The sequence below is a fragment of the Strigops habroptila genome, chromosome 21 (assembly GCF_004027225.2).
Source record: "Strigops habroptila isolate Jane chromosome 21, bStrHab1.2.pri, whole genome shotgun sequence".
Taxonomy (NCBI): Eukaryota; Metazoa; Chordata; class Aves; order Psittaciformes; family Psittacidae; genus Strigops; species Strigops habroptila.
This window is the reverse complement of record NC_044297.2, coordinates 4,016,699-4,043,362: the sequence shown is the minus strand read 5'-3', so window position 1 is coordinate 4,043,362 and position 26,664 is coordinate 4,016,699. Positions and strand designations below refer to the sequence as shown.

The 26,664-nt window shown below is 41.4% G+C and overlaps 1 protein-coding gene across 4 annotated transcripts; it reads left to right on the top strand.

Annotated features, from left to right (window-relative positions):
* The first annotated feature begins 30 nt into the window (after nt 1–30).
* Nucleotides 31–20,229, top strand: BNIP3L (BCL2 interacting protein 3 like). 4 transcript variants are annotated; one of them, XM_030510215.1, is made up of 6 exons: nt 31–48; nt 11,376–11,562; nt 13,282–13,354; nt 15,074–15,177; nt 15,951–16,100; nt 17,425–20,229. In XM_030510215.1, exons 2-6 carry the CDS (start codon nt 11,396–11,398, stop codon nt 17,471–17,473), a joined length of 543 nt encoding a protein of 180 aa, XP_030366075.1. In that variant the 5' UTR covers nt 31–48; nt 11,376–11,395; the 3' UTR covers nt 17,474–20,229. The 4 variants fall into 4 exon arrangements, with proteins under 4 accessions (XP_030366075.1, XP_030366073.1, XP_030366076.1 ...); XM_030510213.1 differs by lacking the exon at nt 31–48 and adding an exon at nt 5,849–6,069; XM_030510216.1 differs by lacking the exon at nt 31–48 and adding an exon at nt 6,276–6,294.
* Nucleotides 20,230–26,664: the final 6,435 nt, after the last annotated feature.

Genomic DNA, 26,664 nt, shown 5'->3' with positions numbered 1-26,664 from the left:
CATTTCAAATCCATGAACTGCTGTCAGATTTTGCCACAATCTGAACAGGTCAGATACTGTTGCAGTATCCTTGAAGGCTCTTTTTTAAAAACCCTATTGCTTAAATTGGAAGAGGAATAGAATTTTCAGGTTTTAAAATGTGTTTTACGGGACTAACGTCTTAATGTTTGGTTTTGTCCTGGTTTCTTCAATGCCTTGTTTTAGGATACAATACCTTTAATGCCTTGTTTAGAGTACAAAGTCCCCTGTGGCTTTTTAAACCGTTGTCTGAACTCTTGTCTGGCAGTATGATGTTCTGTAGTGCACAATACCACGTGATTACATAGATAATGACTACACTGCATTCTGAGATGCTCTATTTTCTGTATTTTATTGCTATCAGTAACTGAGTGGAAATGTAGTTTTACCATGCAAGTGTTGCTTTTGGCTTTGCAAAGTTACTGCACTTACAGAAATGTTAAATGGTGCAACGATCAGAAAATACGTGGAGTACAGAAGCTGCATGAAATAAGTGTTCATAGTTATTTGAGAGATTTAAACTCTTCAGCAAATAAGGCTTATCCAAAGATGAACTAGATATCGATGCTTTATAAGGCTCATGAGTTTTTACCTCCAGATATTTTTGCTAATTGTGCTTTTAGGTTTCCTCCTCCTTCAAAGAAATGTTCAGAATGAAGTTCGAAAGTTGTAGTGAACTTACCTTGACTGGGAGAATTTTCACTTTTCAGTTACCTATATTTAAATTATTTCTGTGGCTTAGTTATAGGTAGTTATTATAATGCCTTTATTATTTGATCAACTAAGATACTGTTTCTGCTGTAAAATTATGGCTGGGTTAGAGGCTAACAAGACTACTATTGCAATCATACTTTAATTTCTTTTAACTCCTTGTGCAGTGGTTTGAAAATGTAAAAATTCTAATATTTATTAGATCTGGTTCTCTTAAATACAGTATTTGTCTTGTAACATGCATGCCTGACCATGAGCCTTTGTAAGGGGTTGACCTTTATTTTTTTTTTTTCACCTGTTAGCCTTGTAAAGAATTGAACTGCCCCAGGGACAGCAACTGTTCTCCAATGGGTGAATAAACTAGTAGGCCCTACTCCTGCTTGCATAGCATGTGACTAATTTTACTCATGACTATACTTGCTAATAGTTAAGGAAACAACTTGTTGAGTAACATTAATCATGTGTATAGGTGTTTACAGGATCAGGGCCAAGGTTTATTCTTTCTCTTATCACAAGGGCGAAGAGGTAATTAGATGCTTCTTTTGCATCAGAGCTGGTAAAATTCATCTCCATTTTGTGAAGAAGGGTGTAGGTTTAATGACTGCTATTTTGGGAAGTTGGAGGGTCATGGTATTAAGACTGCCACACTTGTATCTATCCCGAATGATGCACTGAATACCTGAGAAGTCGCTTAGCACAGAGACAGAAGGAAGTGAGGATGTGAAGACGACACAGAAGGGAACAGGTAGATTTCCCAGAGGACAAGGTGCAGCCTCCAAGCAATACTACAGTCAAGCGAAACCACCTCAGACCTCAGCTGTGCGTGTCGGGATGGAATCAGGGGTTCTAACGCTAGTCTTGGGCAGGAGTTTTGGTTCTGGCAGTAGCAGCGATCCCTGGCATGTCATCTGAGGTTTAATTTATCCTCACCAAAACCAGCTACTGACTTCGGTGTCATACTATCCAACTAGAGAATTCTCTAAGCACACTGTCCATTGACATATGCTGTAAAACTTATATTTTATTAATAAAAGTATGCATAGAATACATCTTGTCAGGTTGCTTTTTATCCTCTGTCCTGGCCCTCTCCTTTTTCTCGTATTTGCAGGTGGGTTTGAAATTACTCATCTCTTCCCTCCAGCACATTGCCCGGTGCCCCATTACACTACTCCTGCCTTGTGATTTCTGGGTGTCCCCTGGAGCACTTCCCAGGCACAGCGTTGGGGTGCCCAAGAGCAGCTGCTCTGCTCTAGAGGTCTCCTCCAGTGCCCCATGAAATCAATACCAATTCTCAGTTCTCTATCCTTGAATAGCGGATGAAATACAGAAAAGTTCTGTTCCCTGCTGTCTTGTCTGGAAGCAGTGATGCTACCTAAATGCCAAGAACCACTACTTAAACGGTTAGTATTGGTAAAATTACAGGCATACTCTGAACCACAGTGATCCTGCTGTCAAGGGTTAATGTTCAGTGTAAGCTGGTTATCCAAGTGGTACAATGCTGGGGTGTCAGAGTTCTGTGGCTGTTGTCCCTTCTCTATTTTCCCTGTTGAGAAGCGCCTGATGCCTTGAAAACAGTTGAATATGCAGCAACACCGTGCTTTCCCTTCCTGTTCTGTTGAGGCAGGACTGTAACTCCTACTCCAGCATTTATTATTTAAATACATATTCTTTTACTCTCAGCCAAACTGGAAAAGCCTCAGACGGTGCTGATAAGCAGAAACCTGTACTTCCCCCTCTTAGGGAGGAGCTGCTGGATGATGGAATGCTAATATTTTTGTAATTTTTTTATTGTTGGGTCTGGAATTAGTTGTTCGTAGGCACAACATAATTTCCTGTGCACTGGTCTTTAGTTCTTCACCTCGGGCTGCAGAGAAGGTGTACAGCCTCCCACTTCACAGGATGCACTTTGACATAAATCGAACACAAGATGATTCCTTTTGCCCTTTGCCATGTCATTAGTAAATCCAAGGACGGGTGTACTGGGTTGAGGTGGGAGAGGTGTGCTGGAAGTGAGGTTGCTGTGCAATGACTAGTGGTGTCTTGCAGGACCTGTCTATGTTTGCTTTTAGCAAACATTTATTTAACCTGGTTCAAGAAGGTTTGGGCTTATAAAAATGAGCAGTGGAAGAAAGCGATAGCGGCTGGCATAAAAAGAGTGAGCATTTCTTTCTACACCGATACAACTGAGACACCAAGAAACTGTGAGGTCCATTTCTATACCAAATCTACCTTTGAATTTTAATATTCTCAACCTTTTGCTAACAATCCATCTATTGTTTCTCCTCCGCAAGAAAAGAGCCCTTGCAATCTTTTACAGGGCGGGTTTTTCTGTCGGTGCTCTCCACTAGGAGGCAAAATGTTACCGAAGAGAGGTGGATGCTTCAGAACTGCAAGGGATCACGGTCAGATGCTGTGACTGTCCCTCGAAGCCATCTTCAGAATTGCCAGTCATTTGCAAGGACTGTATGTTTGATCAGTTGTTGCTAGATATAAAAAACAAATAAAGCATTTCCAGGATGCATCATCACTACATCCAGCATGAAGAACAGAATAGAGAAGTGGGACTAGGCTGGCTCAGCTCTTCAGCGTAAATCATGTGGCTTGATACTTGTTTGATTCTGATCAACTTAAAAGGCTTTTTCTAACTTTCTAGAAGAACTACTTTCTGATTGCTCTTCAGTACACGCAGCCTTTCCCAGGAGTGTATGGCCATTGTTTCTCTTCTATTAATATGTGGTTTTCTGTCCCTCCAACCTTGCTATTGTCATAGCATTTTCCATCCAAGGATGCAAATTACTTTACAAACATTAATTACATCTTGCAGCTGCCTTCAGGAACCTGTGTAGTGGTTAGAGCACAGGGCTGAAAGTCAGGACTTGTGAATGCTATTTCTGGCTCTGCATTGACTCACTCTATAATCTTGATCAATTTATTTCTGACTCAGAAATTTTAATAGTCCCACTTTACTGATAAATATTCATGCCACAAGTATTATGGCAAATGCCTCCTGAATGATGGAGGTGACAAATAGTCATGATGCTGGCCTGTGATTGTCAGGGTTGCAAAGTAGGATAGGGTTACCTGGGCAGGTTTTCTATTCAAAATTTTAAGTAGCTTATTGTTCTGATTCCAATCTAGAATTTATCTGTGGCCCTCCTGATTTATTATTTAAATTACTACTTTTACTACACACAGCCAATTCCCTACCAGTGATATCCCAGAGACACACAGATTTTCCACAGGATCACACATTCAGTACAGTCACACAGGGTACACAGTCCATTTGGTAGGATTAGTACAGTAAAATTCCACAATTTATATTTTCATGGCTGCTGATGGGAGGGGTTTATGATATAAAGGGCTCCTTTAGTGCTGCTGGGAAGCAAAATGCTTACGTATGTGTGGGAGATGGGACTAAAGTTACAAAGTTCTACCAAAACCACTATAGGTCTCAAAATAAACCTTCAGGTTTAAGTGATGTCAAATGGAATGAAGTTCTAAAGATGATTTCTCAAGCTGTGAAGGTGAATTAAATAATCATCTGTGAGAGAATTAGTCTTGCTGTTCTTTTTGTTAGAGGATGTGTGTGGAAAATGAGGTTGGAGACCGAAGAATCCCAGTAAAGGTTGTGCTAACTGCCATACCAAGTATCTACAAGAAGTTGCTTGACGAACTGACTCACTGAAATTAATAATTTAGAAGAACCTTATTTTCTATATATGATCATTTCATGAAAGCGACTTAGAATAGGTAATTGGTACAGAAGTTACTCATACCACGACTGAAGAAACCTCAGCAGGCTAAGGTAGATGTTTGCATCTCTCTCACCGCATTTGAAAGTCTCTTCCGTGGAAATTCAGTGTTATTCCCAGTCTCAGTACAGCAGTATGTACATAAATACCCTGAGGTTACCTCTTCATTTTCATGCTGAAAGGAAACTGTGGCACACACTAATAATTTCACTTTTTGTAGCTACTTTTGCATCCCAGTGCGGAACAAGTCCCATTTTGTTACAGATGCCATCTTCTCTTAACTGTCTGCCAATAATTAAAAAACCTGCCATGCAAAAGGGTGAGTTGTCTGCTAAACCTATCATTTCAGATGGGTGCTAAAGACCATTAGTTCTTTCAGAGCATCTTAGCTATATTTCATATGTATGTCATAGAATTAACCAGGTTGGAAAAGACCTTTAAGATCATCGAGTCCAATCTTTATCCCAGCACCGCCAAGGCCACCACTAACCCATGGCACTGAGGCCTCGGCTACACGGTGTGTGAACACTTCAGGGATGGTGGCTTCAGCACTGCCCTGGGCAGCCTGTTCCAATGCCTGAGCACCCTTTGGGGGAGGAATTGTTCCTCAGCTCCACCTAAACCTCCCCTGGTGCAGCTTGAGGCTGTTTCCTCTTGTCCCATCCCTTGGGAGCAGAGACCAGCCCCCTCCTGGCTCCATCCTCCTGTCAGGCAGTTGTAGAGAGCGATAAGGTCCCCTCTGAGCCTTATCTTCTCCAGACTAAACAACTGCAGTTCCTGAACCTATACTAGTTGGCTTAAAACTGAGGCAAAAGCAAGACTGATGAGAGAGGTATGAAGCGTTTGGAGACTCGTACCATTGCGCCGTGCACGTCTGACAGGTTACCTCACACCTGCTGCACTGAGGGAGGAGGATTTGCTGCAATCTCTCGTGTGGAAGCATGTCTGAGCTGGAGGCTTGATGGCTACCGCGACAGGGGTTTGAGTTACGTAGTTCTGCGAACTGACCTCGTCCTCCCTGGGAATGGAACAGGAGCCACGCTCTGGGAAAGGACTGGAGCCCTGGGGGTCGGCTTGGAGCCGAGGTGAGGGAATAAGGTCGCCTCTCCTGAGAGAACAGCGCTGTCTGACGGTTCTAGAGCGCTGTGTGGGGAGGGCCGGCGCCTGCAAACCGCGTATCCCGGGGGGAGATGAGAACCGGCACCTCACGGCCCTCACCGCGCTCCCGCCTTTTTTCTCCCCTCACGGGCCTGCCCGGCGCACGCGCGGCGGCGGCGGCTGGACGTGCGCGAGCACGGGGAGCGCCATGGTGGGCGGCGCGTGCGCAGGCGGCAGAGGGCGGGGCGCGGCGCGAGCCGCGCATGCGCAGTGCGGGAGTAGGCGGGGTAGGGGAGGGAGGGAGGGGAGGGAAGGGGGGGGTGGCCGGGCCAGGAGCGGAGTCCGGGGTTGTTTGTTGTTGTCCCAGCCCCAGCGGCTCCTCAAGTCACCTCAGCCGCCGCCATGTCCAGCCCTCAGGAGCCGCCGCAGCAGCACAACAACAACAACAACCCGCCGGCTGAGGGGACGCACACCGAGCCGGGCCTCAACAGTGAGTGCGGCCGCCGCTCGCCTGAGGGGCGCGGGGTGGGGGGAGGCCGGGGCCGTGAGGGGCTGCTTGCGGGCCGCGACCCCTTTTTTCCCCCCCCCCTTTGCTCCCTTTCCCGGCCCGCGATTGGCGGAGGACGGGGCCGCGAGAGCCGCCGGGGCCAATCGGCGGCGGCGGGACGGGTGTAATTGGTTCGGCTGCGTCCGCCCGGGGGGCTGTGAGGAAAAGGCGGGCTGCGCGGCCTGAGGGGGCCCAGGGCGGGCGGCGCGGCCTGAGGGGGGCCCGGCGGGAAGCGGGGCTGGGAGCGGGGTGTCCGCGGAGCTCCGAGCGCTGGGGCAGCGGGAGCCGCCGGATGCGGGGCTGGGAAAGTGGAGGGAGCTCTGTGGAGGCGGCTGCGCGCCAGAAATGGGGTGAGGGCCGTGGCTGGCGGATCCCGTGGCCGCGCCGCTCCTCACCGGAGTGCTGGCGGCTGAGGTGGCAGTCGGTGGGGCTGAGGTGACATGGCCACGGCAGCGCAGCCTTAGGAAGGAGCTACAGCTGTGGCTCGGTGCGAGCCGAGGAGAGCAGGAGCAGGTTTGTTTCGTGGTTAAACTGAGTTTATTCGGTGGCTGGTGTTAGCAGCTAAGATGGGGATACAGCAGGGTAGGGGGAGGAGCGTGACTGTGGGAATGAGTTTATTCAGTGGCTGAGTCAATACCACTGACGTGAGCTATTTTCCTCTATATCCGGCATCTATGTCAGCTGCTCTGCTGCATCCTTTTGTTCCTAGGATAACACTGGTAGGGCTGGTTTTTGTGTAGGCTCTCGTACTTACTTGGCAGATGCTTTTCCCTCGTTTTAAACAGCTACTTCAGTGTGTCCTTTCATTTGTTTGTAATTATTAAGGATACTGCAGTTGGAGAGGTGAATAAATTGCATTAATGATTAACTGTTACCTTCGTGGTTTACAATGAAGTTTTAACTGACCACGAAATATATTGGCTGGTTGATCTCCTGTAACTCAGTGGGAATTGTATTGAAGAAGAATAAACTGTGCCGATTTCGTAACACTGCTTTTGTGTTGTGGTAATGCTACACCTTGTGATAAGGAGAGCAGCTTACAGCAACGTTCACCTGAGTCAAATAGGTATTTTAGCAAATTATTCAGGGCTGTTAACATACTTAAATAACGATTACACTTAAAGTTGCAACATGCCCAGTGCCTAACTCGATGCTCTAGAAATCGTGAGCTTTGATGCTTCTATATTTTAATATTTCCTTTCTGTTTTCTGTTAACTTACTCAGCGGGATGTGTTAGTCTGCTGTAAGATAGGAGCAACAAGAGATGAGCGCACCGTAAGCCTGCGCTGGATCTGCTCACGTAGGTCTTATTGCTGGATTGGCATGTAGAGGCTTAGCTAAATCAATATGATTACTGAAGGTGATGAGCACAAGGTATGAGAGGAAATACTCGATAGTCTGTGCTCTGAGAACAAAACAAATGCAACCTATCAGCTCCACGTAGGCTTAGTGCTGCTTTCAGTGCTCAGCTGCTCCACAATGCTTTGGTGTTATAGGTATATTTTCTGTCATTACATAAACTTTTCAGTGATTTTTTTTCAAGCTAATGAGCTTAGACACTTACTCATTTGGTTCTGTATGTCATTTGTGTGTGTTTAGGGCCTTTCATTCAAAGATTCAAAGCACTTGAATCGAAGGTCAGGAGACCTGGGAGTAAAACTGGTAACTGAACTTGGTTGAGTTCTTAAAAAAGCAAGCAAGCTTGTATGCTCTGGGAGTTCTGGATGCTTCCTATATTTTAATTATTATAAAGCTCTGTTACATATTGACAAAAAGAAGAAATCCCACCTTAGGCAGGAACCCATCTAGCTCTGTCATGGAAAATCTGTTTAATAATTACCATTATAGGAATTTGAACAGCTTTCTGTTCTTCTTTCTCTCTTTTATTATTTTTAAATGCTGTACTTCATTGTCGCAGTGAGATTTCTTAGTTTATTCAAGTTGACCATGGCTTAGACTTTGTGTGAGCTGCTAGTTTGAAGTATTTTTTTATATATAAAATGTGTATGTGTATGTATAATTTATGTGTTGTCCTTGATATCTCCACCCCAACCACCCAAGTGAAATCACAGAGTGAATAAACAAAATGAGACCACTCTTCCCCCCCCCCCCCCCATTTAGCTACTGTTGTTTAAACAGTCCATCAGTTATGGAAAAACATGTAATTAAAGTCTGTGTGTATCAGTTCATAGAGAAATAATTAGCCTTGGAGGATGGCCAAAATTCAGACAATTTTGGAGAAAAACACCATTCATATAAACAGTTGTGGGGTTTGTTTGTTTGTTCTTCCGAAGTGTGTGTTATGTGATTTGTGAAGGGAGGAGAATGCCACCACATCTCTTAATTCTCCCACTCTTAATTCGATCACATTTCCCATTTTACTGTCAAGTAGAAATTTAATTATATTTAATATAATCAAGAGTTCTCATGTGGGTGGTTAATGTAACTTCCTTAGTTCTGGAAAAAGCTTGGGGCAGAAACTGCTCTCTATTACTTGGGCAGCTTATTCTCACATATATTCCTGTGCATCTTTTCAAAGAAGCAGAGATTTATATCCCTCTAATCAGTCTTTGAAACTGCATGGGCTTTCTGGCTCCTTCTCCCAAACCGGTTGTGACTGCCAGTGGGAGTATGTAGCATGTTTTAGCTTGATGTCAGATTACACTTCATTGGATGTATTTTGACTCATTAAAAGTGAGGTCAGATGGAGAACGTGCCTCTTGCCATGTAAACTGCTGCTCAACTTGTTGGGACTCTTTACTCACAGTTTCAGTGTTCTTCCTCGTATGGCCACAAGATGTTTTAGATAAACGTTAAGTTTTGTCAGACTGGGTAAACGTTAATTAAGGTTTTATTTGTGCGTAATCTTAGTAGGTGTCTTTAGTAGCTACATACTAGAGCAACCAGTTTTGTTCATCTTCTGCTGGGTTTCCATTGTGGTGTCAGGAGGACATCCCCCTGCCCCTTCGCCCTCTGTTCTTTACACATTGTTTGTCACTCACTGCTGATTTTTTTATAATAGATATCTTCGCAGATCCTGAGCGTTTTAATTCTCCCAGGAGATGCTCACTGCTCCAAAGTGGGAGCATTCTGGCCTGTCTTCTAACTGCAGCTGCCACATGCTTTTCTGCAGGTGTGGCCTCTTGATGTGAAGGTGTTGCCACAAGGCAAATCTGCCTTCCTGATGTAGTTCTTACGGCATGGCCTTTTTATTTAGAAGTTTAGACACCAGCACTCAGCATAAATCTGGAATAATACAGTCTGTGACTCGTGCTGACAAGTGTGAGCAAAGGCTGCCTTCTCACAGTAAACACTTCATTATCTGAGAAGATATGTAGTACAGAGTTTGTGTACATTGTGTGCTTGTGCACAGGAGCTCTGTGCACACCTTAAATACCTTGTTTGTGAATACAGCTTGGGGAAACCAGACTGTAAACCACCAGGACTCTTTATGATGCTTCCATGGTCATCAGTATAATGGTGTAGTTAATAATTGGTACTAAGTATAAACTCTATTTCTGTTTCAGCTTCACAAAATCAAGTTGAAAGTAGATGAACTCCTCGTGACATACATCCCTTCCTGTGTCACTGATAAAGTTCCCAGAGCCAAAACTTTGCTATCAAAAATAAAAAACTAAGTGCAGGCACTCTGAAGTACGTGTCAGGAGTCAAGGAATCAGTGTTACAGTTTAGAACCTGTGCAAATAACATTTACAAAGTAGTTTCAACTTTTTTTTTTTTGTGTGTGTCTTTAGGCTTTCTTTGCTTTCTTAAATATTTTTACCTCTGTGATGAAGATGTCAGAACACTAGAAAATAAAAAAATCAACCAAACACAAAGCCCCTGAAAGCTGCGTGTGGCGTAAATTAAATTACACAGGAATTGTGATGACATAATATACATCTGACTGATAGCAAGAAGTCATGTTGCATTGAAAACAGTGTGCTTTTGAGAAGTTGGAGATCTTTCCTTCCATAATCACGGCTGGTGGAGTGGCTGTATGGCCAAATGATTCTTCCTATATGTCTTGATGAGGAGGTTGGAATTGCATTTGGATATGGAGTGCATTTAAATACTTGGAACAGATAGAGCAGTAGAAGTCTCTATCTTTACCTTTCATGATATTAAATAATATGTTTATGAATTAAGAATGTTTTTGAAACCTCTTTGTTTCCAATTGAAACGTGTCACTACTGAACATACAGGTAAATGCTGTTTTGCATTTAGTTAATATGCACATAAAATGCAAGTAAAGACATTTAAAACCAAAAATCAAAATCCTCAACCTTATCGCAGAGTATATGATCTTCTTGGCAGCCACTTTTATCATTCAAGATACACTCTTGCTCTTTTGTCAAATCTCAGTGCACACATGAAAATCCCATAGGCATAACTACAAAAAAAAAAGGAGAGGACACACCAGTAAATCTCAACTCTTAGGCTGTAGAGCTGTCTCTAAGGAAATTGAAAGAAGGGAGGTGGGAAGAGGCTGAAGTAATGGCATAGAATTTATTAACTGTTATTACATGTGAGAGCTCTGCATTTCTCCTGCTACTCAGTTCTTCATTTTGGCTTCATAGCAGTGAAATCTTTTAATCCAGCTGTAATGAAATGTACGTCAGCATGGTACTTCAGCTCTGTAAGGAAACATAATGCCTGCTCCAGGCATCTAATGGTTCAAGTTGTGGTAGGATAGGAGAGGTGGGAGATGTTTGTTAGAGGGCCGGGGCTGAGAAAGTTGGCTGAGGGCTGAGAATGGCAGCCTGCCTGGTGTGTGTGAAAATCAGGATTTGATTCGGGGCCTTTGGAAGTAGAGAGAAGGAGAATACAAAATAGCAGGTGGGGACTTGTATAGTTGGGGACTAGCACTCGAAAATGTTGTTTCAAAAAGGAATGTAGAAATAGAACAAGGGAAGTGGGTGACCAATGTAATGGAGTGATACATAGGTAGTTGAAGCTTCAAACTGCAGAGAGAAACATGGCCTATTGAAGTATTAATATTTGAGGAGAGAGGGGACATATTTGACTAGCTCTGGAGGTAGGTAGCAACAAAATGTAACTTCTTAGGGGTGCTCTTGTTGATGAAAGAGAAAGAAACGTGTTGCTCTTGCCGGCAGAACATGTTTATGAGTTTTCTCACCAGTAGCAGTGTATGTTATCAGAATTCACCATGTTCATGTTTGTTTCTGTGTGTAATTGATAAACTTGAGATGGGTTTTTAATGAAATGGTGTCTGGCTGGCCCAACAGGTTCCTGGGTGGAGTTACAGATGAATGGCAATGGCAATAGCAACGATAATGGCAATGGGAAAAACGGAGGTCTGGAGCATGTCCCGTCATCATCCTCCATCCACAATGGAGACATGGAAAAAATTCTCCTGGACGCCCAGCATGAATCAGGACAGAGCAGTTCGAGAGGTAGTTCCCACTGTGACAGGTAAAGAAATGTTTGCTGTCCTGCCTGCAATTTATAGCAGGTTTTTATCCTGTAGATGTTCATGGGGGCATAAAGCTTTTTCTCAGGCTTAAGTTTGTCGTGCTCCAGGATTTGGGGTACTTGCTGGCTCATGCTAACTGGCTATTAAATAAGACGTCTGATTTGAAAAGTTGATCGTTGCTACACAGAAAGCTGAGGAATCCAGGAGCTGGAAAGTCACCTCAACATCACAGTTCAATTTCATGTTGTCATAAATCACATGTGGTGTAAAAAATACCTGATTTTACTGGCTCATCAATAATAATGTTAATGTACGTGTGCTTTATGTTTAGTCAAACATAATGTATCACTGGACTTAACAGAAAAAACATCCTCAGAATTTGTACTCCTTGATTTCAATGATCTGCTTTTTCTCCTGTGAAAGCAAAATATTTCTTGCCTAACAATATAGTCCTTCAAGGCACATGTGAGCATTATGATATTCTTCTGTGTTTATTATGCCTTTTTTCTAGGATGTTTTGGGGCAGTTTGGAAATCCTTGTGCAGTTTTTAGATATAATTTTAGCTGCCTTCTGCTTGTGCCTGCCTTGATTTTGCTGGGTGAATGCTGTCTAACTGTCATGTCTACTGGGTAGCCTACAAAAGTGGTTGATAGATATAAAAGATATTTAAAAGCAGTTAGGCCTGATTTAATGACTGAATGTAGTACACTGTTTGAAAATAATCCATACGAGTATTTAAAATAGAATGGTTACATTTATAGAAAACAAAATTTGTTACATCTTTGTTGCTAAGAAACGAGCTGTCAGAGCTGTCGGTAGTAGACTGCTTTCCAGTTCAGCCAGGAATGGTCGTGTAGATTCTTTTACTAGCAGAGGATTTTCAGTTATTACCCACGTTTTAAGTGAATGAAGAGAGATTCCTTTTTTCTTTTTTAAACTTAATTTTCCACTTGTTAACTTTTGGGTAATTCTTTTCCGCTTTTGACAGGTGAAGTAACAATCAAGAAATATTTTGCGTTCTTCTCACAGAGTAAATTGCTCTGAAGTGCGGTAGTTTGGGTTCTCTTGTGGATATTTCTAAAATACACCTTTTTCGTGAAAGCTTAAGTCACATTAAAAAGATGCCTTTAGCATTTTAATGAGACACCTACACTGGTGCATCATGCTGCATTTTGTCTTGTTCATGACTTGAGTTCAGTGTTTGGTCAGTTGAGTTGAGTGTTTGGTCAGTTGAGGTGCGATAGTTGATTAATTTCTCAAGTGGATTGCTAAATGTTTAATACTCGAGGAGAGGCTAACAGGAAATATATATTCTTGCCAAGCATTAAAAGGTTTTTTCATGTGTGATGTTTCTGCTTGTAAGGATACAAAAAGAGGTATAATTCACAATGCTGGCAGCGTTACCTGAAAGAAATAAGGGATCTGCAGATTTTGTGTGGCAGTTTTGGTCAGTGCTTTCTTTGCTTCAGTGGGAGGTTGGTCGAGCTGGTTGAGAAAGGTAGGATTAAAAATGGGGGGAAAAAAATGAAAAGATGGGAGGGTTTGGAGGACTTTCTAATACTGATACGTTTGATCTGAAGGGTGGTCTGTACCTCACAGGAATAGTGTGCAGAAGTGCATGTGGAAATGATTCAGCTGAGATGCTGTTTACACTAATGACTCTTTAGGCGACAGTGTGTTATGACAAAATGACATAACAAAATCAATTTCTCTTTAGCCCTTCACCTCAAGAAGATGGACAGATAACTTTTGATGTGGAAATGCACACAAGTAAAGACAGTAGTTCTCAGGTATTTTCTTTATTAACCTTTAAAATACATGAATTTTAAAATGTTTTCAATTGTGGATATTGTATACAGATCGTGTGTTTGTATAAATCAGCATTGGGAATACTTGAGGGGTAGAGCAAGCTCTGTTGTGTCAGAAGTTCTAAGATGTTATATATTTTATGTGTCAAAAATGCATTAAACAGTTCGATAGCAAATTTCATTTTTCATTCTGAGACCCTAAACTTGGCTGTAAGCTGCAGGACAAGCAAATGAATTTTATTCAATCAAAATTTGGGGATGTACCTTAGTCATTGGGGTAATGCTGTTTACTTGTCTTATACTTTATTTTTGCAGGTTTTAACTCGGTCTTTTTTTATTAGAAATTTATATAGTACCTTCCTGTAAATGGGGATAGTAAATAATTTCTGTGCAGTCAGGTTTATGTTAATTTAAATTATCTTTTAAGGAGTTAAATTAAATTAAAACACATTCCAGAACAATTATTTTTAGCCACAGGTCAGGGTTAGCAAACTTCATTTAGGCTTATATTCTGTATTGACTTGTAGAGATTAGTAGCTTTGAAGTGAGAGGAAAAATGAGGCTCCATCTCTAAAGTTGAGAATTGCTCTGCTTAGTAGCAGTCATATTATTGTCTAACACTGCACTGTGTGTGTCAAACCTGTTTTCTTTGGAATGTTTATATTTCTGCACAGGATTTCAGGGGGTTCAGTTTATTGCTTTACAGATAGTCAGCTCACATGGCAGTGAGTAATTGCCATAATACAAACTGAGACGAGACTAATGCTGAACTCTTAGTTTTATCATTTAATAGAATTTGCTGTCTTCAGCAGTATAAATAAAAAGCATTCCTGGAAGAATGAAACCTTGCATTTAATTCTGTCAAAGACCTGGCTGAACAGTAGGACTATTTCAGCTCTGCCCTGTAGAGCCACAGGGATTTGAGTGAAGTTGTTGGTCTTTTGTGACTGTCGTATTTGATGACTCCTGGGTTTGGTATGGTTTTTGCTTTAATGTTAAGTGGTTTAGTTTGCTAGGGGTAGCTCAGGAAATTGTTTTAACGCAAAGGAGGAGTTTGTACCAAAGTCAGTGGTGTTTTCTAGTCTCTTTTATTTTTTTCCTATGTGGTAACACTTGCATCTAATGATGTAGCATTAAATCTTTGGATCAAGACAACTAGTAGTTGTGTAGTGAGTACTTGCCTTTCCCTGCTGCATCTGGAATGCACCCAGTAGAAGCTGCTAGTTGCAAGTAATATACATTTTAAACAGCTAATAACACATTTAAAGTTCAAATACTGTTTCTAAATCCTTTTATTTGGCTGTCTTTCTGTGCTTTAGCCACACTCTGTATGCTTTAAATCAAATGCCATCAACTGCAAGTTTTTGCCATTTGTGGAAACGTGAATACTTTTTACATAATGCTGGTTTATTACATTTAGGATTAAAAGAATAATTTTTTTGGTTAAAACCCAAGTAACTTAGAATGATGTGAAAGCCCTACATATGGGAATAACGTTTGTGGTATACTGACTTGTGCAGATCCTCCTGTTAGCATAATAAAATCTCTTCTAAATAATCAGTAGCCCAAGAACACTTCCTCATTTATCAGGTGCCACCATTTGGTGCTTATCATTTTAGCACTGTTGTTGTCGCTCTCAGTTTAACACCATAAGGAGGAGCTAATTGAGTGTTACAAGGCTTGTCCCATGTGTATTTTCAGTCTGAAGAAGAAGCAGTAGAAGGAGAGAAAGAATTGGAAGTTTTGAAGAAAAGTGCTGACTGGGTGTCAGACTGGTCAAGTAGGCCTGAAAACATTCCTCCCAAGTAAGTTAAACACTATATTAATGAATATTCTTTTATATGAAGGAGAGAAGAATCCTAAGTTGCATGGAATTACTCTGGCTCTCCAAATAAGATCATATTGGAAAAAGCTTTCTCTTTGGGGAGGCTACAAAAAGTCAAAACAATGAAGTATGGAAATCTTAATAGCAACAGAATTACCTTTTTATTAAAAGTAACATCAGTCCACAGCAAGCTGATTACCAGGTTTCTTGACAAAATTATAATTATTGGAAGAGCTGGGGACTTGGAGTTGGGACTTATGGCATTTAGTTTGGCTTATTGAATGGAATAGTGTTGAGCAAGTCTCCTAAATTCTCTGTACCTTTTTTTCTTTCTATGTAAAATATGTAATGTTCATCCACGGAAGGGGAAACGTTGAGATCCTTGAATGCAAAGCATTTTTATTAAAAGAGAGGATGCTGTCTAAATCTGGCAGACTTCTGTCTCTCTGTTTGGAACAAAAAATGAGGCTCTTGCTAACAAATCACATCCTGAAATTCCCTCTCTCGGACCTACCTCTCTCTCTTCAGCTACTGCTCCCCTTGTCTCTATACTGTCTGTGTAAGTGGTCTCTCCACAATCCCTCCTACTATTCTCTTTGATTCCTTACTCCATGTAAGGGATCTTTAGCTCTTTGTACTTAAAAAACAATGTTCCTGCAGAGATCTGTGCATTTGTGTGCAAAAAAAAAAAAAAAAAAAAGGAAAGACAAAAATCTTACTGGATTTTTTCCCCCTCTTTCCCTCTTCTTTCAGGGAATTTCATTTCAGACATCCCAAACGTTCAGTGTCTTTAAGTATGAGAAAAAGTGGAGCAATGAAAAAAGGTGGCATTTTCTCTGCAGAATTTCTTAAGGTTTTCATTCCATCTCTGTTCATATCTCATGTTTTGGCTTTGGGACTAGGGTAAGTATTAACCTAATTCTCACTTCAACTTTTGCATCTAGCTTTGCTTTACCACTTCACTTGATTGCCAGGTACCTGCTGAAAAGGGCTTTAGCTAGAATAACTATGTTGTTGCACCTTGCTCAAGATAGACTTAGTACACTTTTTGAAATGCAGGAAAACATTGCAGCAATTAAAACTTTTCAGCCATTAAAACATTTTATTTCTACAATAGATGAAGTTTCTTGTATGAAAAATACATGGATTATCATGAATTTGCAAATAACCTTTGCAGTTACAACATGTGCCATTTGATTATCCACGTGTTCTTCTTAAATGCTTTGGATTACAATGTAGAGATAGTAAAAATAGAATAAGTGGAAAACTGCTGTAACTTCTACTAACCATTGCAAAACCACATTGTACAAATACTGATGCTGAAGTTCTGTGTGTATGGCACGTAGTCTGGTATTTTCAATGTCTAATGCTGCAATTGCGTGGTGTTACTGAAAGTCAAGGTTGGGATACTTAAGGAAAGGTACATGAAATACTGGATGTGTCCTGTAAGATCAGCTACGACTCTGCTCAGCACTGCTTTCATTGCCTGCATAATCCAACATAATCTCTCCGCTTGCTTAATCCTTGTGTTATGTTCATTCATTTTATGTCCTTCTGTGATGGGGCAAGGATATGTACTCAGAAGATGTTTTTGTATAGCTTCATGTTTGTTTTTCAGTGTAGTTCCAGTGTCTCTTTAAATTCCTATAAACTATCAAATAAATTAGGAAGGTAGAATGTATGAGAATATATTGTAAGATATTTGTACTACAGCAAAATTGTGCATTTCCACAACGAATTAAGTTGTGCCTGGATTTATTTGTTAGAGGTCAGTGTTTGTGTAGCTCCTCAGTGCTTTAATGCTCACACCCTCCCTTTATAGGCAGTAATTTATTGTGTAGATCCTCAGTGCTCAGTGTTGTAAAGCTCACCTCCTCCCTTTATAGGCAGTACTTCATTTGTTTTACTGTAATAATCTGGGAGTATTGCTCGGCTCCTCAAGAGTCCCTGTGTCAGGTACTCCACAGACAAGACACAAGCTTTTGGACTGGGGTTTTCAAATGAGCCTGGGACTCAGAAAGCCACTTTTACTGAACGTTGACAGCATCAGTGCTTCTGGGCTCATCTGAAAATCTCACTCTTTAGGTAATTTATAGAAACGAAGTGACGTCCTTGGAAGAATCTCATCAGACTTAGTGAAAGACAGACTAGCTGAGTGCGTGCAAACTGTTTGGAAAACAGGGAATATCTCTGTGGAATACGATATGCCTTATACTTTTTATTTCAGCATCTACATTGGAAAACGACTGACCACACCTTCAGCCAGCACTTATTGAAAGATGGAGTGCAAAACCTGGAAATCCACGTGACCTGTGAAGGTGTTACTGTCTCATTTAGTACATTTGACTTGAGACCATTTTAAGCATGACCCTGACTTCACCCTTTCCTTACATATCCAGGTTTTTGCTAACTCTGGAATTCAGTATTGTGTTGGAACTCTGTTGAGGTGTTTCGCTATCTACATTCTTTCCCTCTCTCCTCCCATTTCCCCTGCCTCTTGGCCTGCAAGACATGTCAGAGTTGCTGAACGGAGTTTACAACTGTCTATATGTTGCAAGGGCTTCTCTCAATGCAAAATGCCACCAGCAAGTTTAATTTTATCAGTGATGCTGTTGCCTCCTTAGTGCAACCTGACTTAAATTGCAGTTGTGCATGGTATAAATGTTGACTGTATAATGGTGATAAAATTAACAGGCTCTTTGGAAGAAAATTATTGATTGGAGTGAGAATGAATTTTTCTTGCAGAAAAGAAAGCCAAGCGGATTGTGAAATAAACTTAAGAAATCACTGGCAATAAAAAACAGTTTAAATCAGCTTTTGGGGGAATTTACTTGGCCCTTTGTATTGGCTAACACCATTTGATTTGCAGGAGGCAAAGACTGCGTAAATTTTAAAGTAGGATAACTAAATCCATCAGCATATTTTAATATTAAGTAATTGTTGTAATCTTGTCTTTTCTATGAAGTCAGCTCCTTATTCCTGGTAGGAGAACCTGTCCGATGCCTAGAAAATATTAGAGAAACTGCATTGTTTGCATGTGAAGAAGCTTTTCTTTTCCTTACCTGTTTTCTTAAGGGAGAATCTGAAATGTGAAAATTTTCCTTTTAAAAGTAGTTTTAAATTAAGGAAAAACCCAACAGCTGTAGGTGTAGTTAGACTCTGTGTAAAAGGATATGATTCCGTTTGTTGTGGAACCATTTACAATGAGGGTGATAAGGCAGTTTCAGAAAGCAAAGCGTTTGACTTATCTTTAAGGGGGACAATCTTGCAAGAGTGTAAAGATTCAGAAGTTGCCAAACTCTGAAATGTCTTCTGCAAAGGAGTTTTCAATATTCCTCTCTCATTGTTTACTGTACAATCTCCTTTGGGGATACATGGAATCTGAAAGTCACTCGTGGTGTCTCATGTTAGATAGACTCTTCTCACTAATGTTGTTGAACTTTTATCTTAGGGAACATTAAGCCTTGTCCTCCTTCAGTGACACTTCTTTTCAAAATGTGAAGCTTTAGTACCAAATTGTTACAAAGCATTGGGACAGTCATGTCCTTAAATAGATTTTATTGGATTTCAGAACATGTAGCATGACTCTGAAGGATAGAATACTCTTTTTTTATATATATATGAATATATAAAAAAAATATGATATAGACTTTAATACTAAGTATTTAGGGAACCAATGCTGATTTTAAGACTAGCAAAAATCTCACTTAAAAACTTTAGTAGGCTGGCTTGTAGAACATGATAACACAGTCAGCCAGTTTGGAGAGAACAGCTACATAGAATTATTTGCTTGCATCAGACTGTAAAAAGTTGATGATTTGAACTAGCAGCGATGGCTTGAAACAGTTGATGCGTAGAAGCTAAATCCCCGTTGAGATTTGGTGTTTAGTTAGCTCCCAGAAAGTGAAAGTGAAGTCTAAATCCACTGCTAAACTCTTATTTATTTTTATTCTCTACTTCCGAATGCTGTTACAGAATGCTTTCGGGGTGAAAGGGGCAGTCTAACAACAAATCCTCTTGAAGACATTTGCTTTTCTTCTTCTAGTGGCACTTGAGTTGCCTACAACTGCATATTGGTTTCAAGCGTGGACACTGGGTTTCACCCAAAGGTGGGGGAGGGAAGGGGGAAGTGGTGAAGGATGTTTTAGTATTGAGTACATCATTTTACAGACCTAAAACCCGAGGGGACGGGAGAAAGGCTGAAACATTTTCAGTTCTAATTACAGCACCTTGTTTTGTATGGAAATTGGAGTAGCAGAAAAATAGATTTTTACCAAGTAGGGAGTAATTTTTAAATAATAAGAGAAAAATTTACCCCTTTATAAATTAAAAGGTAATTCTACTTCAGAATATTTAGTAAATACTATTGCAAGCTTGTGGCTAGAGTATCAACACAACTTATGCTATTTGAAGGAGCCATGAAGTCAAATTTGTGAAAACTACAGGTGAGGAATGGATACGTGATCACTGTAACACTTGTTATGATACAATGCAGTATTTATTGATACCCTACTATAAGCTTTGGATGAAAGTCTGCAACTTCTAGTTTTACAATGAACAGAAACAGATTGCTGTATAATTTGAAAAGGGGTTTCAACTATTGTTAGTTGAAGTTTTGTTAAGATAAGTGTTGTTTAAAAAGCTTTATACCTGTTTACAGTTTTGGAAACACAAATGTAGGCTTCATTTTTCTTACATTCAGTGAAAACTGGCCTAGAATATTTGTAAATAGGATCAAGAAAAACAAATGCATAAACTCGCACATGAAAACCGCAGCAGGCAAATGTAACTGCAGCAAATGCATCTTTACTTACTGGTTTCAAAAGTGCAAGCTGAAGATTGTTAGAAATTCCACTTTTTTAATTGACGTTTGTTGAACTATTGGAGTTAACTGAGCCAAAGTGATTATGCATTCTTCATCAATTAGTTAGCACTTTGTAACATTATCTACAGTTTACAGTACATGTATAAGTTGTAGCTTATAAACATTTTGTGCCATTAAAGCTCTCACAAAACTGGTTGTCTGAAATTACTTCATACGGCGCCTCTCTTTCTTTCTTCTGTTTCCTTGGTTTTACAGGCCTGCTTTTTGTAATGCATTATGAAACTGTTGTGTTCTGGGTTAAACGAACGTTGAAGCTGCTGTGTATAGACTGGACTCATTTTTTGACAGATTGCTTGAGGTTGGGTTTTACTGGCTTGGGCTCATGTGCTGCTTTTCCTGAAGCACTTCATACAAACATTTCCGTTGTCAGCATTGTCCATCCGCGCCAAGTCCTCCAGCACCTTGTCCAGGAAAACTTCTAAAGCAAATAATGTGGTGGCATATAAAATGTAAAGTAGAATTGAGGAGATTTTGTGTAATTAGTCAACTCTGTTGTACGCCTTGTGTTTCTCTTCTGTTTCCTAATTCTGTTGCAGACTAAAGAATAAGGGAGATCAACCCTAATTGTTAATTTGTCTCCATAGTCTTGGTTCAAGAGCACTGGTTATTTCTGGGAGTATCATGTGGAGAGTTGTTTGTTCTACGTGTAACATGTCATTGCTCTGATACTGTTACTGCCCATTTTAGTTACCTAGTGATTATTTTCCATGTTTTTAATGTAAAAGTCCAGAACTTTGTGCAAATGTGTTTTATTTATTTATTCAGAGAAATAAGATAAAATTAGAAATCCTACTTTTGGAGAGTGTAGACGTCTGGGAATTACAGTGAAACCTGGGCTTGAAGCTTTGCATTATTACTACTTTGAAACTGTTTTGGAGAACATGGTTGTTGGGCTTTGAGCACTTTGTTTCTCTGCAGCCAACCAAGATAAACACATTTATTTAGTAGGTGTTACGGGGGGCGGGGGGAATCATTGTGTGCTTCAGAACTCTTCTAGTTACAATGGAATGTTTTGTAAAAGAATAAATACAAGATAATGTTACAGAAAGCAGCAGTATCTTTGCACTAAGATTATCCTGGTATAAATCACATTTTGAGGACTGTCTTCAAGTTTCTTTTCATTCTCGTACAAGAGTGTTAAGACTCAAGAGAAGGGATTTGTTTTCATACTTATTTTAGAGCAGCACAGTGATATTATTGCTTGTCTGTTCAGCTTAATGCAATGTAGCTGGACAGGTGAGCTGTGTGGTGCCTTGCTTTCCTCTGTAATCAGCACCAAGAAATGTGTTTCATGTTATATTCTGGGAAAGTTGCCTCCTACCTTTACTTAACTACAGTGCACCTAGAGATTTAGCTGAGTTAGTTATTCACATGAGACCGACAGGAGATGTTATGCTGTTTTCAAACTTACCTGTATATATATGAAAAGATTAGGAGTTACTTTGAATTCTGTGTTTTATGAAGAAGTTCTATATAAAAATGTTATTTATACATTTGTGTGTGTACATACATCTAAAATCCTGATTCTGCGCAAGTGTTTGTAGGATCTTTGCCTTGTACTTAGTTATATATGAAGACTGTGTTTTGGGTCTTGAAATCCAGTAAAATGCTAGGGCTCTTGAACTGAAACCTTAAGATACTCCTGGAAAAATGCCGTGCTGCAAACAGCATCTCCATGAAAAAAGGAAAAGGTCCATTAATTTCCCTTTCATTAAATTGCTCCATGTCCTGCCCTGTTTGTCAGCTTGGCTAAACACAGCTGACTCAGCCAAACTTCTGCTTGCAGGACCTGGAGCATGATCGGTCTTGACATTAGGGGGAGGGCGAGTGGTGGCTTTCCATTAAGGAAAGTAAACATGGCTGAACTTCCTGAGCTGCTGCCAGAAAATGAAGAGTATGGAAACTGGCATTTTCTGTTTTCAGCTGTTTCGTAACACTTTTCCAATAGGACTGTTGGTTACTGAGACAAAATACTGCCTTGTTTTGGTGGGTATTTCCTGGTTTCATGAGATCTGCAATTTCCTTGGGTAGGGTATGTGGTGACTTACATGGGTTCAGATCTCACACTGTTAGTGCGTGGTTGATCTCTGTAATTGGAGCTGGTAAAGCCCCAGAGGCTGTGTTCAAGAGACACTGTTTTGCTTTCATCTCAAAGGAAGCAGGTTATGAAGAAAGTGTTCTGTCATGTTTCTAGGTAAGAGTGTGATGCAGGCTTGGTAAGTAAGCTAAATTGGAAATCAGCTCCAAATGGAATCATTTTCTGCCCTTTTCTGTGTGAGAAGTCCTCCTGAAGACCTGGAGGATGCTTTGTAACCAGTGTTCACTTCCAGTGCTGCTGCATAAAACATGATTGCTTACAGCTCTGAATTGGATACAGAAGGGAATTCACAGAGAGATGTTATTTCTGCCAGTGTTTTGCTTGTTGTTGGAGGTGACATGAAGGAGAAGCTACAGCTGCCAATATTTGAGTTTCAGAAAGACTGGTTAGGGGCTGGTGAGAGGGTAGTGAGTCAGGCAGGCACTGACAGATGTGCCTGGTGCTCTGCAGGTTGGCTTGGGCGGGCAGAGGTCCGCAGCAATCCCTCCCTGTGCCTGGCAGTGTGGTGGAACAGCCAAGGTGTGAGTGAGCTGTGGAAACTGGCCTGGGACACTGGCAGGGTTTGCTGTGGCTGTGCTGCCACTGGGAAAGAATAGCATTCCTTCTTCCTGGGGTTATCTGGTCGGCTCTGGTTGCAGGAAACAGCTTTTAAAAAATACAGCTATTTTTGTGAATACTGATAAGGTAGGAACAAATGTTCCGAGTGGAGTCACGAGCAGGATGGATACTGGAGTTGGGTTTTTGTAATTTCTGCCTTATAGCCTGTGGGACTGTGCTGCCTGGAGCTGGAGCAGCCCTCAAATAGTTTTGCAATGAGCGTGACATAAAAATCTGTTTGTCCTTGAAGGCTTTTTAGGTGCTGCTGAGTTAGTTGGGTTTAAAGCTGTGTGCCTGGAGTACAACCGTTCAGTTCTCACAGAGAAGGCCTGTTTTTTTCCCTCTTGCATGAGTAGGCTGTACCACTACCAGCAGACTATACAGACTTGCTTACTTGATGCACCAACTGTCATTTTATTTCAGAGTGAGAAGCAATGACAATTACAGCTGCCTCTCTAAGAGCACTGTCTGACAGGTAGAAGAGATCTCTGGGGTTCCTAGCAATTAGTTTAATAGCTAGCTTCATCTCAGAAGCGATATTACGTGCCCATTTCCTATTTCTTCTCCTAGATGGCAGCTGCAGTAAAGTATCTCTGGTGTAATCACAGTGTGTACTTGCTAGCCTTAGTTTGCAGCACTGCAGCTTACCCCGATCTGATGTTGGGCTTTGCCTCTGTGTGCTCAGAACTGGGTCTTGTCTAGTTAAATTAGCAGCTATCTGGGGAATGGCAGAACAGAGCCCGAGCCTGAAACTCTGCTGTCTTTTCCCAGGGTTACAGGCATGCTTGGGCTGGCTGGCTGGAGATGTATTGCTTTTAATGTATTTGGGATAGAAACACAGAGACTTAGCTGCACAGTCATAACAATGAGTTAAAATGATCAGTGACTTCGAAGAGGAAGCTTCTTCCTCCCACTGAAACTGCTGAACAAAAATATGAATCTCCAGAACCAGCAGGAATTCTTCTGTGAATCACTGCCAAAAGCCTAATAGTCGGAAATGGATTTTTGCTGTGCATGGTTATGTTGCCTCCGCTGTGTTCTCTGTGTATGTGTGTGTGTGCGTGCAGGCTGGAGTGGGAAAGGGCAGAGAGGAGGTGTGGCAAGAGAAGCATCCACAATGAAGGCGTGAGTCCTTTCCCAGTGCTGTAACATTTTCCTATAGGCTTCCCTGCTAGGTGAGGAAGCACGGCTGGGTGAGAAACCTCCCCAATTGGCTGGTACCATGGTGGTACGATAAGTGATGTCACCAGATTGTGTTCTGGCACTTTTCAGGCTCAGGCTTCTATTTCCCAGCAGAAATGTGTATATGAGAGAGAGAGAACAGTGCTGAAAGATGCTCTGGTCCATTTCCTTCTGCAGAAGTGAGAGTTGCTTGTAAATCATTGCTGCTTCTCTTAAGAGTGCTGTCAGAGTAAAGTGAATGTGAAATTAGTGTGTGTGGGAATTAGATTTCAGTGCTTCTGCTCAGGAGCTACGGGTTTCCAAAGAGCAGGCAAAGAAATACTGGAACAGTGCTGGAAATACACTGATGAATGCATGAGGAAGACGGATGCAGTGGCACTGAAAGCATTATCTTAGTTGTGAGCATTTATGAATAGGAAATGGGATGTGTAACAAAAAAGGAGGGGCACAACAGAAGAGGTTTTCCTCCAGCCTGTGTCTTTCTCAACCCTCTGACACTCATTTTGTGATGCTGAATTCTACAAACGTGGGAAATGTCTTTCTTGCCCCAAAGTGCTTGTATGTTGTTCTTGATGTACACACCTAGTTGAGCATGCACATTTACATACATAATTGATAGCCCCCCTGCAAGCCAAAGCAGCACAAGCTGTGCAACTTCCCCATTGACATCTTCTTTCCAGTTTATTTTATTCTTTACCGCTGGCGAATTTGACCGGGTTTATTTTATGTGCTGTTTGCTTTGAATTTGTTCTCCAAACATTAAGGATTTTTATTTTTAATGAGGCTAGAAATATGAATTGTTTTGTTTTCCAGGATAAGTACTTAAAGGAACAGCCTTCTTTGTGCCACTGAGTAAATATTGGCTCTAGGAAAGTCTTTGTGACTCAGTCCCTGTGTGTAAAATGGAAATACTAACCTGCCATAGAAGGGTGTTAATGACATCATTTAGAAGGAAAGGATTTCTGTCATCTTTTTGTGTAAAGATCTCCAACACCAGTGATACATTTTCCAGATTCTCAGCCAGTGGAGATGATTTTAGTGTCAGGAAATGGTGTGCTGATGTGTGCTCTCTGACCTGTCTTGGCTTGATTAGCTTTTGAATTACATGGTGTGTCTGTCTTTGCTTATAAGGCCAGATTTGATGACCCATGAAGCAATTACTGAATTTATATTCCTATCAAAGAACACTCCTGAGAGACTCAAATTTGTGTGGAACTCAATTATTTTTGGTGAGCTGTTTTTGTGAGCCATATCTTAGTGAAGTAATGAGGTGATGGTCTTTAGTCTTAGATTACTGAACTGGACTCGCACGTTAGCATGCTGAGTGGATGTTTAATCTCTGCTTTTGATACTGTGATGTGAATATTTCACACTGATATACAGCCCAACACTTTGTTCAGTGTGCTGAGGCAATGGGGTTGCTGTATGAGCTGTGTGAGGGCCAGGATCTGATAATCTCTTGCCTTGTTTCTGCAATGAATGAATACACGTGGAGCCTCACTAGAGAGTGGTGGATCTCTGTTAGTGGCTGTGGGCATCAACTTCTTTGCATGAACCAAACCGTGGGGCTGTGGCTGATGCTGTGTGCAGCATGGCTGGAGCCTACAATCATACTTGTGCATTACAATGTAGGTGACATGAAGTGGGGTGTCGTGTTGAGATCCTTTCTCTTTCAGTGCATGCACAGAGCCTGTTCGATAGTCTATTCCCTACATTTTTTATCGGCAAGGAAATCTGCATTGTTCCTGAGGCAGAATCCAGTGGCCTTACCAGACCTCCTGTGGAGAGCGATGTAAACCTCCTTGGTAAGCCTGAAATGCTTTTAGCACATGCACTGGGGCAGTGAGCCAGAAACCTAATGCTGATCTATCTCTAGAGGTTAGGCAGAGTGATTAGAAGATTGGTTGGACAGAATAATTTAAATCTTCTGGAGGCTTTTTTCTCCAGTGCACCACTAAATATCTTCTTTTGACTTTAAGAGGAATGGGGCTTGATTAATGTTCAAACGTACTATGCTGACACCACTGGTTTCTTCCTTAGAACTGTAATTATATTCAGTCATCAGCTGCTTTTTCCTTTTTCTACGTAAGTTTCTATGTCAAGCTTCTAAAAGCTGGCTAAATATATTTGATTTTATCATTTCTGCCTGAATTTGCTAGCAGCCTGGAACAACAGCTCTCTGATGGATGAACTGTCCCATGTTGGCTGTAAGACCTGCTCTCTAGAGTCTGTGACACTGTCGTGCTGTCAGAGGGCTCTGTATGACACGTAGTGTACTAGAGCTACTGGGGGAAGTTGTGGCAGAGAGTTCGTGTGAGGGTCCTGGAGGAGCAGTGGATGCCACCCAGTGTCCTTGCCTCTGTCAAAAGAGGACTGGTCTAAAGTACTGGGAAGAGAGGCTGAGGCTTCTAGGCAGGCTTAGAGTTACAGTAACCCAAGTTTGTGCTGTGCCTCATCCTTCACCGGGAGTTGCAGATTTCAGCATGGTAAATCAAAGGCTTGTTTTCAGAAGGATGACTGTATGAAATGCAAGCAGCTCTAATTCATCAGCTGTACTGATAAGAGACATGGGTCAAGTTCCCCGTGTAGAGGGCTTCTTTTGTGGGATGTCAATGCTACCCAGGCCTTATGCCAGATCTCTGCTCAGAAGCGAACGTTGCTTGGGCTGCTTGTGAAGTGAATGCAGAGCCCTTCTCCAGCGTTGG

What these genes read in the sequence shown, in the direction of transcription:
- BNIP3L (XM_030510213.1), top strand. Translation starts at nt 5,982, where the DNA reads ATGTCCAGCCCTCAGGAGCCGCCGCAGCAGCACAACAACAACAACAAC. An exon ending in CACCGAGCCGGGCCTCAACA is followed by an intron (nt 6,070 to 11,375) that starts GTGAGTGCGGCC and finishes CTGGCCCAACAG; the next exon opens with GTTCCTGGGTGGAGTTACAG. An exon ending in GTAAAGACAGTAGTTCTCAG is followed by an intron (nt 13,355 to 15,073) that starts GTATTTTCTTTA and finishes GTGTATTTTCAG; the next exon opens with TCTGAAGAAGAAGCAGTAGA.